This window comes from Bradysia coprophila, unplaced genomic scaffold, assembly GCF_014529535.1.
Source record: "Bradysia coprophila strain Holo2 unplaced genomic scaffold, BU_Bcop_v1 contig_138, whole genome shotgun sequence".
Taxonomy (NCBI): Eukaryota; Metazoa; Arthropoda; class Insecta; order Diptera; family Sciaridae; genus Bradysia; species Bradysia coprophila.
The window spans coordinates 10270495-10283388 of NW_023503409.1; the positions used below are offsets into that span (position 1 = coordinate 10270495).

A 12894-nucleotide genomic window follows, 5' to 3' on the forward strand; every position below is an offset into this window, starting at 1 on the left:
AGCCTTAGTCGGGAACACTGACAGAGTTACTCTGCTCGAGTGAAGGCGAAGGTCAACAACGTTCTTATGGTGTTGCATAGCTGGGCTCCTCAGCTATTAACTACAGTTAGCAGTAATGCCTTCTGTTCACAAATGCCCAAGATATCAGTCAACAATGTGTGCAATTTCATGCTACTACCCCGAAAATCAAAATCAGCCTAGAGGCAAGGGAAAAATTAATTTTTGATTTTTTTTTTTTTTGCTGTTTCGAATTCCTTGGTCATTTCTAAGTACAGCCTGGGGTCAGGACATTTCTACAAATTGAACGAAAAGTTTGTTTTAAGTTTTCACCGATGGCGAAGAAGCGCGCGAATATCATATCATTAGAATATCAAATCTAATACTTCATTATATCTTAGTATTCTCGACATAATTGATACAAAAGGTCTCTAACGTTATCTATCATGCACTTTGTTTTACAAGAGTGCATTTACCAGAGCGAATCCGTTATTTTTGTCGAAAACAGATGATGTGACATTATTGCCATTAAACGATTTCAACATAACGAAAATGAAACGTCAATAACAGCTGGCGTAACCATTCTGTTTTACATTTTTTGGTGAATACCATCGAGATAGTCGTAGACGTTTCTTTCATTAATTTCCACTTCTTAGTCGAATCAATACATCGTTTACCTTTTTTAATAATTGTCCATTGAACAGGCAACGTCTAGAGGCATTCTGTTAAGTGAGTTTCCTATCAAAAATACCTTCGGATTCAGTCTGATGAAATAACATCAAAAATTGCGTCACGATCGTCACGATAAAAATTCAAGCCATCACAAAGAGATCAAAAACCACGGTGTATTAGTGTGTAGTGTGCAAAAAAAAAGAGAAGAAATTAATTGCCAGACCCTTCACTAAGAAGCGCACTTTTTTATATAACCCAACGTTTCAACTCAACGAAATTATCAGTGTTCAGTGAATACACATCAGTCGTTGGTGATAGTGAAAAAAAATAAAATAAAAAATTAAAGCGAATCGAAACATGACTGATAACAACTACGGCTATGCGAACAGACGATTTTCTATGTGGCGAATCAATTTCAATATGGATTTATCTTTAGCCATTGATTCAAGAACCTTCACTTAATTTTTTTTGTTTCATTTAACAGAAAAATTCGTGCAACGAATTTAGTGTAAATTGAGTGTGAATTGAATAGCTTTAAGGGTGTAAATAGTAAACAGATCAACAAAGATTAATTTTTATTTCGAATTCTCTTACTCGTTTTGATAATAATAATTCAAAGATACGACGAGACATTAAAACAGTTCGTTCTTTGATACAATCGAATAAAATTGTTACATCAAATCCGATTGGAACTGCGTGTGTCGGTGTTACATTTGTGAATTAACATACAAAATATGTCAACAATGAAGAGCAACGGCACAACTCGAAAGGTGACACTTTTCTCACAAGTCAAATACGAACACATGGTAGCTGGCATATCCGGCGGAGTCACTTCAACGCTTATTTTACATCCATTGGATTTAATTAAAATTCGGTTCGCTGGTGAGTGTAAATTTGTAATTAATTCTGAGTAGAGAGTAGTGAGAGTACCCCAATAAGCACATAAAGACTGGTCTTAAGACTATCCATCAGAGGTAATCTGGAGAGTTCAGCTGATAATTATAAATTGTCACCTCTCAATCATTTCCTCATGAAATGTTCTAAGCTAGCTGAATTCGGCATTTACTTGAACCAATCCCGAAGCTAGTATTTCAATGAAAGGACCACAGCATCATAACACATTGGAAGTGTATCGTTTCCCTTTTACGAACCTGCAAACATACCCTCACATCATCATTCAATCCTCTACGTCTTCTGCTTAGAGGTCCGCCTAGTTTTTGTTTCAAATACTTTAAGTGTATTACGGGGGCCTATCGCTTACTTCTATCGTCATCCTATCGCTTACTTCTATCGTCATTGTCGATAACAGGCGACTAGTTCGAATTTGCACAGTAAGAGATAAGTTTCTGCATCATTTTGATAGCAGACAGTTGGTAGATTGAAATAATCGATCGTGTTGATAGTGAAAGGGGCAAATATTGACTGGTCTGGCACTAAGTACCAGCCAGAATTTAGAAAGTTATCACGAATTCAATCAATTGTCTGCAGTGCCGGACTGGCTCAAAAAAGCCCTTCGGGCGTTGTATGGAGAAATTCCTCAAAAAGCCCTTCGTCGTCATTTATCCATACAAAAATCAAAAGGCCCTTCGGGAATCGCCCGAACGCCCATAGGGCCAGTCCGGCACTGATTGTCTGGGTCTTACTAACTAATATTTTAAGCTTCATGTCAATTTTTCATGAACCTCTTTCATCTCAGCCCCTATCTTATTCAGAGAAAATTTAAAAATGTCAAAGTAATGCTGCGTCCATCATTAAAAACAAAAGTTTCAGACTACAGAGGAAACGTTAAGATGGAAATTTCCGCAGCGTACCTTCTATACAATGTGAGCCAGCATACAACAGCTATAGTCATTTTCGAAACAACTGTTCGAAAAACGGTGTAAAGTGGAAAATTTGTGATTTATTTGTAAGCGCTTGTGTACCGAGGTTATATACCTTTCCCAGGCATGGCTTAGGTCGTTTGCCTTATATATCGATCTACACAAAAATGGCAATTTACAAAGTACGTTCTAGTAAATTGAAGAGTTTCAGATCGTCCCATCCTTCAAAATTTGTGTAGGAAATTTCAGAAATGAATTAAGAGGGATTCTTTTGAAAAACAGCCTACCGAAATCGGACGCATTTTCCAGTGGAATTTTTTATATGTGCCTAGAAAGGCCTTCGACCCTAGAACCCAAAACCACTTTCAAAAAAATTCTTCGAAGTTTTTGTGACTGGTGATCAAAAACCCAAAACTTACACTTTTCTTACCAAAATTTCTCCAGTTACACAAGCCGTACAGGGTCGTGTGGGGTGTCATTAGAAAGGTAATCACATGTACTATTGAGCCGAATAGAGACTCATTGGCTTTAAAATTAATCCACACTGAAATATGTCCAGTTGAAGTTTTCAACCGAAAACTTGCACTTTTCTTACCAATATTTCTCTAGTTACACGAGCCGTACAAGGTGGTGTGGGGTATCATTTGAAAGGTAATCTTATGTGCTTTTGGGCCAAATAGGGTCTTATGGGGTTTGGATGCATATGCGATGAAATATGGGCACTTAAACATTTCAACTTCTCATATTTCATCGTAGATGCTTTCAAACCCCCATAAGACCCTCTTTGGCCCAAAAGCACATAAAATTACCTTTCAAATGATACCCCACACCACCATGTACGGCTCGTGTAACTGGAGAAATATTGGTAAGAAAAGTGCAAGTTTTCTGTTGAAAACTTAAACTGCACATATTTCAGTGTGGATTAATTTTAAAACCAATGAGTCTCTATTCGGCTCAATAGTACATTTGATTACCTTTCTAATGACACCCCACACGACCCTGTACGGCTCGTGTACCTGGAGAAATTTTGGTAAGAAAAGTGCAAATTTTCGGCTTTCGATCACCTTTCACCAGCCATAAAAGCTTCGAAGATTTTTTTTGAGAGTGGTTTTAGCTTCTAGGGTCGAAGTCCTTTTTAGGTACCTATAAAAAGTTCCACTAGAAAGCTAGCCCGATTTCGGTAGGCTGTTTTTCAAAAGAATCCCTCTAAGGGTACGCCTTTGTTAGAAATCCTTTTCATTCCAAAAAAATCACACAGTGAAAGAAACAGTGTTGGTTAGAGTAAAAGAAAGATATCTCCATCCCTCTCTAACCGATGAGTTCTTATGTGTAACTTCAACGAATTCTCGTAGGAGTGTAATGGATCGGAAAATTTTTAACAAATTGATTTGAAGTCTACCTCCCACCGACAATGTTTTGTGGCACCATAAACTAAAATGGAAAAATACCACAAGTTGAAACCCTAGAGACATATTTGGTAGAAACATAGTATGAAAACTGTCTCTCGTACTTACCTATCTTCACTAAAATGCCCATTAAATTGTAATCGAAGAATTCGCTAAAGTACAGAACGAAAAGTAGCTCAGCTCTTAATGATGTTATCAAAGCTATTAAGCAACCAACAGCAAAGAGGTCATGACACAATCGAGATAATTTGTATCAAGCACACAGTGTATTGTAGTGAAGAATGTAGGCAATAAAACGACCGCTAGAGAGAGGAATATTTTTAGAAAAAAACAATTTTCTTTAATTAAACAAGGCATCAGAACAGTCGGAGCGTTTGCTGCGACTTAGCCCCGTACAACCCGTAATCCTATTTCGTCCGCAACCATAATACGTCCGTAGCCCTAATAAGCCCGGAACCCTAATACGTCTATAACCCTCTAATGCGTCTGTTACCAAAATGCAAGTCAAGTTGGGCATTGTCAAATTTACTGAAACTGTTCATTTTTAAAATTGCGCATAGCGCAATTACGAAAGCCCGTACGAAGTACCTTTCAAATAAAACCAACAATTTACGACATTATTTTAGAAACCCAAAATTTTTTGCCAACTTTCCATTGGGTATTCAATTACCTCTCAAATAAAACAAAAACTAGCAAAATCGGTTGAGATTTACTCGATTTATGTGCAAAAAGCACTTAGGGCCGAGTAGCGGCCTTAGTGCAAGGGCCCAAATTTCAAACTTTTTTTGCCATCATTCTATTCGGCATTCAATTATCTCTCAAATGAAACAAAAACTAGCAAAATCGGATGAGATTTACTCGATTTATGTGCAAAAAACACTTAGGGCCGAGTAGCGGCCTTAGTCCAAGGGCCCTAATTTGAAACTTTTTTCGCCATCATTCTATTCGGCATTCAATTATCTCTCAAATGAAACAAAAACTAGCAAAATCGGATGAGATTTACTCGATTTATGTGCAAAAAACACTTAGGGCCGAGTAGCGGCCTTAGTCCAAGGGCCCAAATTTGAAATTTTTTTCGCCATCATTCTATTCGGCATTCAATTATCTCTCAAATGAAACAAAAACTAGCAAAATCGGATGAGATTTACTCGATTTATGTGCAAAAAACACTTAGGGCCGAGTAGCGGCCTTAGTCCAAGGGCCCTAATTTGAAACTTTTTTCGCCATCATTCTATTCGGCATTCAATTATCTCTCAAATGAAACAAAAACTAGCAAAATCGGATGAGATTTACTCGATTTATGTGCAAAAAACACTTAGGGCCGAGTAGCGGCCTTAGTCCAAGGGCCCAAATTTGAAATTTTTTTCGCCATCATTCTATTCGGCATTCAATTATCTCTCAAATGAAACAAAAACTAGCAAAATCGGATGAGATTTACTCGATTTATGTGCAAAAAACACTTAGGGCCGAGTAGCGGCCTTAGTCCAAGGGCCCAAATTAGAAACTTTTTTCGCCACGTTCTTTTCGGTATTCAATTACCTTCCATAAAAAACTAAATCTAGCAAAATCGGATAAGATTTGCTCGATTTATGTGCAAAAAACACTTAGGGCCGAGTAACGACCTTTGAGCCCTCCCAACAAGCCCGCGTTGCATCTTAACCAAAAACAATGTTCAGCAACTTTGTTCTACTCGTCAATACCTTTCATTTGATATATCACAAGCAGCTATTGCGTGCGTATTTCGGTAGATATCGTCGAAAGACTGAAAAACACCTATAGGGCCCTAGCTCTGGAGGGGCCGACCCTACCATTCCCATTTTCGAACTTGACCTTACTTTTGTCGATACCAATCGGTGAAAAAAAAAATTTTGAAAAAAGGTTGTGATTTACTCAAGCTAGAGGGGTCACGGACGGACGGACGGACGGACGGACATTTTTTTTATTGCGGATTCGTCATCTATGAACATAACCAAATGCTTTGCCCTTACTGTCTGCTTCCAATTCGACGTGTTACAAACGGCATATTAATCTTATAAGCCCCCAGTACTTCGTACGGGGCTAAAAATAGACTGAAGTCCAGGCCCCCTGTTGTTTATTCTCTGTAATCAGGTGCCGCACACTCAAGGTTAAAGAAATAAAAATAATTATTTTGTATTCGCCGATAAGATTGTTTCAGTGTCCGGACATTAACTCTTCAAATCCTAAGCTCTCTGCTTCGATATAAATGGCATTTTCAAAGAGTGAAGAAATTTCCTTCGGTTTATTCCATTCATTTTATTGGTGTTTTCACCTCGGCTTCGATACGCACCTTATAACATTCGAGAACAACTACAACAACAACATATTTCGACGAAAAAAAATGTTAGTTGTAAATGAGGCATGATACATTTTCGTATTACGAGGCTGTGACGTAAAACATCACGAGACATTGAGTAAATTCGCAAGAAATATATAAAATCGCGTCGTTAGTCCATTAGCACTTTTTTGTCTGTTTTGATGCAACGATACGTGTGCGAGTGTGTATATGAGGTAAACAGATCGACGGGAAATAACTGATGAACCGCAGTTATATATCCAGTTCTACATACGAAATGTGACTGAAAATCCGCAAACTTATTCACCTTGTTGTTGACCCATTGCGATAATATTCTCGCAAAATTCAAGATCAAACAATTGAAGCGTTAAAAGTTATCTGCTTTGCTAATCATCTGCGGCCATAAAGTGTCGGTATACCTGTTATCAAATGTTTGATCATTTGAACCGATAGCGAAAGAATGAAAATATTTTTGTTTTCAGTTGGCTCTCTGATAATTTGTTGTTTGAAAATCACGTTCCACTTGCGAACCTGTGTCTACCCTTGAATATCTACCTCTGTTTTGAATTAAATTTTTTTGAGAGATCATTTTCATGTAGTTTTTCAGCTATGAAGGATCTGTAGTGATATGAGTGTTCATCGTCAGGTCTTCAGAACTCCAATACACCTCAGCAATAGCTCCGCTAAACAATCCAAATTGAATTTTAAACAAATTACTCGCATCTCATTTACAGTAAACGATGGACGCACAACGACAGCACCACAATACCGTGGACTAACCAGCGCATTCATCACAATATTCCGGCAAGAAGGATTTCGTGGACTATACAAAGGAGTCACGCCGAACGTATGGGGATCGGGCAGTGCATGGGGTTTCTATTTTATGTTGTACGTTCAGTCAGAGGCAGAGACATTTGGACATTGTGGAATTAATAAATTTCTTTTTTGTTGTTGCAGCTACAATTCCATTAAGACTTGGATTCAAGGCGGCAACGCAACTCAACCATTGGGACCGGCATGGCATATGGTTGCAGCAGCAGAAGCTGGCATTTTAACACTGGTCATGACAAATCCAATTTGGGTTGTAAAAACGAGATTATGTCTGCAGTACGATGGTATGCCAGTGAAAAACAGTCAGAGTAATTACGGTGGAATGTTCGATGGATTGGCCAAAATATATAGAAATGAAGGCGTTAAAGGACTGTACAGGGTGAGAACAATTTGATTTGGGAAACGTAAGGGGGATAGATGATTGTGAGTGTTTCTGTTGATTTGCAGGGATTTGTGCCTGGTATGTTCGGTGTGTCGCATGGTGCTTTACAGTTTATGACTTATGAAGAAATGAAGAATAAATACAACGAGTACCGGCAGATGCCAATCAATACAAAACTGGTAAGTGGAGATCACATATAGAAATACTGTCGCGTCAATAAGAACGTGAAATGGGCGACAGTACCAGATCGATGCATAATTAACCTTTTCCCTTTCGCAGGGCACCGGCGAGTATCTAGTTTTTGCAGCTATTTCAAAATTGATTGCGGCCGCAGCCACATATCCATACCAAGTGATACGGGCCCGATTACAAGATCAAAATCATTCGTACAAAGGATCCTGGGATTGCATCAAACAGACATGGAGGTACGAACGTATGCCCGGTTTTTACAAAGGCGTTATCCCGTACCTTGTCCACGTAACACCGAACATTTGTTTAGTGATGATAATCTATGAAAAGTTCACCAATTCGTAACGGAATCCACTTGACCCGCGCACATCTGCGTACGAAGCATTCTCACACACGGTTTGATTTTGTTGTCGGAACAATTTTTGATTTTTTTTCAGTTTTTTTCTCTTTTACGCGAAATTTTTTGTATTATAAGTCGGTCGGTCGGAGTAGTTTCTTATGTTCAAAAGAAATGTGTATCTCGTATTTTGTATTATTATTATTAAAACGAACCACAATGTACTAATTTTTGACTAAGTATGGGGGTTAGGAGGGTATATGCAATGGCTAAACATTTAGTTAATTTATTTCTACTTAGAACCGTTCAGCAAATTGGTTTACAGCAAATTAAAAAACATTTTTCTTTCATCCAACTTATTACTCAGTCGCCTTACGTTAAACGCCAACAAAATCATGGTTCGTCCACATTTGAATGACCGACTTTTCCCACAAATTATTGAACGCAATGCTCATCGATTATCGAAATTTATTTATTTTCTTTCTTCAATAATTTTGTAATCACATTGTACATTGTCTCGAAATGTGCGGCCGGTGAAAAGTTCTCTTCTCAAACATTCATTTACGAATGCGAACCAATGCTAAGCCAATTGAAAAGCACCTAGATACCCGACTGAGTCTGTAACCATTAATCGGACCAATTTTATTGAGTCAATTTAGGAAATTAATTTATGAAGAAAATGGATTTTGTTTTTTAGTTTAAATTTTTGAATAAACTTAAGGAAACAATTTATTTAAGACTGTTGTGTTGTGTACTGTCGGACTTAATTTCGGATTTTTTTTTAACTTGTACATCGAGGAAACAGAATTATTATAACGAAATGTTTTGAAAAGACATCAACAAAGAAAAAGAAAAAAATTGATCGTTTGTTTTGGTACGGTTCGAGGAACACAAATGTGACGATGCTATACATCATACTAGTGGCAACGAGTTGTAATTATTAGGACTGTTGTTGTGGTAGATTTTTTCACAAATTTGAAGGTTCTCATTGCTTTCACCAGTGGCCGTTGGGAAAACAATTTCCTAAATTTTCCCAAACATCTTCCCAAATTTTCCTGCATTTACCACCAGAGCCAAATTTGGTAAAAATAATATTTCGCGATAATTAGGAAGAATTTTGGAATTTAGAATCTAGGAGAATTTAAGAAAATACTTTCTCAAAAATGGTCGCTTCACCCACAATCGACTAATTTGTTAAGACTATTGCAATCGATTCAATGCATAGAAATCATTCTAGCCATTTGTACGGTTACCCCTAAAATTCAGGCCTTATTTTGTAGAATTTTTTAATTCTCTGAAATAGCCCCCGTCCTGAATTATTTTCCTTCCACTTTTCTAAAAAAAAGGCGAGGGTATCGAGGGATTATCGAAAAATTTGTTGCTTCTGTTGTTCAAAGTGTAGCCAGGGCTTTCATACAAAATCTTTTACTTCAACAATTTAATTTACAGTTTTCGGTATGAAATGACGCATACCAAAGGAAACCCCATGTTTTGGTCGTCGGTGTTGCTAACAAAAGGCTCTCCGTTTGTATTGACCGAGCGATGAAAGAATTTTGAAGAAGCAGACATATTGCTTGTCGCCCAATCCAAACTTTAACCTTTTAATGAAGTAACAGATTTTCAGATTTTCTGCACCGAAGGTAATCCTAACAATTTCCATTTGACAACAAAAAATGCCATTTCGGGTCGGCCTCTCAAACAAAGAACTTATCGATCGGAAGCTTGTGTTTAAACAGATCTTTTGCCGTTGGATTAACAGTTGCGACTTATCTTGGTCGTTATTCAAATCGGTGAAGCTTCCAAAAATTTCTTCTGAATTATTTTTCATTTTTAGATTTCTATTGTGCGTTGCTAGTGTAAGCCTTCAGCAAATATTGGCTTATCTTTGAAATTTAATTTGATAAATATTTGCGGTTTGTGTCAATATTACCTCAACAAACATCAGCTTCAATGAATGTTAATTTAATCTGTCGACTTAATTAAGCTCCGTTTTCTTGGTCGCATTTGAATTTTGTTTTTCTATTTGCTTTTTTGTCTCTTTTTTTTCAATTATAATCTGAACAGAAGGGTGAATCCGTTACTAGCAGGCTACCTACAAACTCAGTCCCGTATCCTTTCCGATTGCTTTCACAAAACTGTTCTCTGTCTTGTCTCTTTGGCAAAAAGATTCTTTCAAGCGTAAGTATTTAAAGTTGAAACAAAAGCTTAAATCAATTCTGCTCGATTTTGTAAGCTAACACAATAAGTACAGCACTAGAGGCCATACTTCAGCATGATGAAACGAATCTTGTTGCTATGAAGAGGTAAGACATTGAATTTAGCGATAAACATAAGCTCCTAAATTATGCAAAAACGTTGAATTACTTTGGGCCATTCTATCATGCGAAAAAATTTACAAATTTTGGAGTTGATGTTTCTCTCTTAAAATTTACTTTTTTTTGACGAAATGGGAGTGTAATTGGTGATTAATGTTTCCATTTTCTTGAATACTTCAACAGATTCGAGAGCTGGCGAGGTTTCTATAAGGGCTTGGTACCGAATCTACTGAGAGTTACACCAGCTACAATGATCACAATGGTTACGTACGAACATGTTTCTCATTACTTGTTAACGAAATGAGCGAATTTCCGTAGCCGAACTTAGAATTTGGTTCCTATAGTAATTCAGCCGAAAAGGTTTTAGTTAGACTCCATAGAAAAGAACAATTGGTAAAAATGGAATAAATTGAATTTTTGAAATGAAATGGATTTTTGCTGCTTCAATTTAGCCGTGGGAATATATCAAAAACTACCAAGGTGCTACCGCCTTCCTGATAAACTTAAAGGTGTCTTTCAGAACTTTAGCTTTTTTCAAATATGACCTGACCATTCGAAAAATATTCTGTCTCCTGAATTATTTAGCCTATACTGTCAATAGCAAACTCTCTGAAAAAACCGAAGCAGAATCGCAGCAGCACGAAAGCTCGTACCCATCTCAAAGCAGACGGCCCGAGTTTCCATACAATTTTTTTGTTTCAAAGTGTTTTTAATCTGTTGATTTCAAATCTGGTACTTCAAATTTGTTTAACATGCATTTTACTATTAAGGATAAAGATGAATAGGCGTATGTGACCATTTACAGTTATTGAGAAGCAACGTAGCTCATGCAATTTTCGATTGATTCACTGACTTGATTCCCAATGGCTCATTTTAATTCACCTTGAAGAACATCCGTAGTAAATGTTTGAACAGTCCTCACTATTAAATTTGGGAAGGACAAACATCCAAAATGTTTGAATTTTTTGGGTTCTAACCGAATTTACCCTTTGCGTCAATGCCGATTGTTTAAAAGAAAATCACACAGAGCGACAGGTATACTCTTGCTGCACTCAGCTTCACTCCTGCGTATCCATTCGAAATTTGGAGGGCGATGACATTTTTCAAGATATTCTATCCCCCAATATGTGGCCTTTACGACGACTATAATGTTACAGAGATGTCCTCGACGCTTCTAATGCTTGAGAAGCTTTCGAAGCTAAGAAAAGCCAGGGTAAGGGTATACAATGTACATCGTCGCCCGTTGATTGAATTCATCGGATGACATATCAGGCAATTTGCGTTTTTTGTTGACGGCATTTGTAGTTGTCTCCTGGCTGATGCATTTGATTTTTAGGTTTGATTTTTCTCTCAACATTCTCAGTTGTCTCTGCTTTCACAGCTTGTGGAATTCTTTGGCCCGGATTTAAATGTGTGTTTGCGAAGTCCATCAGAATTTCGTTCAATGTTCGATATTTCTTCACTTTTTTTGATCATTTCCGTTAAATGGGCTTTGGAAGCACTTTCCGACCGGTGCTCAATGTTTACCGAATTCCAGTTGATGTCATGGATGCTATCTCTGTATGATTTGTACTTGGCACCTGTGAACTTACTACTGAGGTGTTTTATCTTTAAACATTGTAAAAATGAAATACTTTGTTTAACATTCGATTAAAAATACTACTCCTGACTGAATCAACCAATTGTTGCTCCTCTAACGCGGTCCATGTTGGATTGTTGTTATCGGTTAAATCACATATTTCCACATCTGGATCGGCAGTTTCATATCAGCTTTAATTTGCTTTACTCGGTTTTTTCGCTCCGTCGGCATTTTTCAATGTTCTTTTTTTCTACTATTCGGAACCGAAATTTTATCGTGAAGACTTCTATAAGGTTTGCGGTTTGATCGGTTTGATGGTACTCGAGATTTTTGTAGGTCAATGAAGTCAATCGATGGCGCCTGACGTATCTTGAAAATCGATTTTGAAAATAACTTTGTGAGGATGGGGAGAAATTTCAAAAAAAGCGATTCACACGAGGGGTGACTCACTTCTAGATTAAATGGATTAAATGGTGTTAAATGGATTTAATGGATTAAATGGATTAAATGGATTTAATGGATTAAATGGAATAAAAATTGGATTAAATGGATTAAATAGGAAAAAAGTTCATTTTACCAAATACTGTAAGTCTTAAAAATTGTTGATTTTGATCGAACCACGTACTACAACTCATACTACAATGTTAAAAAGCGAAAAAATCCACTTTTAGGAGTTTTTGGTGTAAAGTGGATTAAATGGATTAAATAAATTTAATACCATTTTTAACAAAAAAAAATTCCTATACCTCACGAGCACTTAAACGAGCTGGGGATCGTGCAAATCTATTTTTCGCAATTACTTTACAAATTCTTCAGGTGGGTAGCCTAATTATTTCGGTAAAACTAAAAATTTTTTTTTGGATTAAATGGATTTAATGGATTTAATGTATTAAATGGATTAAATGGAAGTGCGTCCCCCCTCGGATCCACATCAATTCGTGACCGTTTTCAGTTCTACTCTGACAAAAAAAAAACCAGACAGGTTCTACGAAAGCAAGTTTTAGTATGTATGGGTCGCCGATTGATTGTCACGTAATGAATTTTTAATTAAA

At 37.0% G+C, this 12894-nt stretch overlaps 2 protein-coding genes across 2 annotated transcripts in view; one reads left to right on the top strand and one right to left on the bottom strand.

Annotated features, from left to right (window-relative positions):
* The window catches only part of LOC119074105, a 220534-nt gene that overhangs the window by 185016 nt on the left and 22624 nt on the right, over window positions 1–12894 (bottom strand). The gene's annotated exons all lie outside the window — the stretch shown is intronic.
* LOC119074100 (mitochondrial folate transporter/carrier) lies at window positions 566–10686 on the top strand. The gene is made up of 6 exons (XM_037180064.1): window positions 566–1551; window positions 6944–7097; window positions 7167–7419; window positions 7488–7601; window positions 7702–7847; window positions 10447–10686. Exons 1-6 carry the CDS (start codon window positions 1404–1406, stop codon window positions 10565–10567), a joined length of 936 nt encoding a protein of 311 aa, XP_037035959.1. The 5' UTR covers window positions 566–1403; the 3' UTR covers window positions 10568–10686.

What these genes read in the sequence shown, in the direction of transcription:
- LOC119074100 (XM_037180064.1), top strand. Translation starts at nt 1,404, where the DNA reads ATGTCAACAATGAAGAGCAACGGCACAACTCGAAAGGTGACACTTTTC. An exon ending in TGGGGTTTCTATTTTATGTT is followed by an intron (nt 7,098 to 7,166) that starts GTACGTTCAGTC and finishes TTGTTGTTGCAG; the next exon opens with CTACAATTCCATTAAGACTT. An exon ending in TGCCAATCAATACAAAACTG is followed by an intron (nt 7,602 to 7,701) that starts GTAAGTGGAGAT and finishes TCCCTTTCGCAG; the next exon opens with GGCACCGGCGAGTATCTAGT.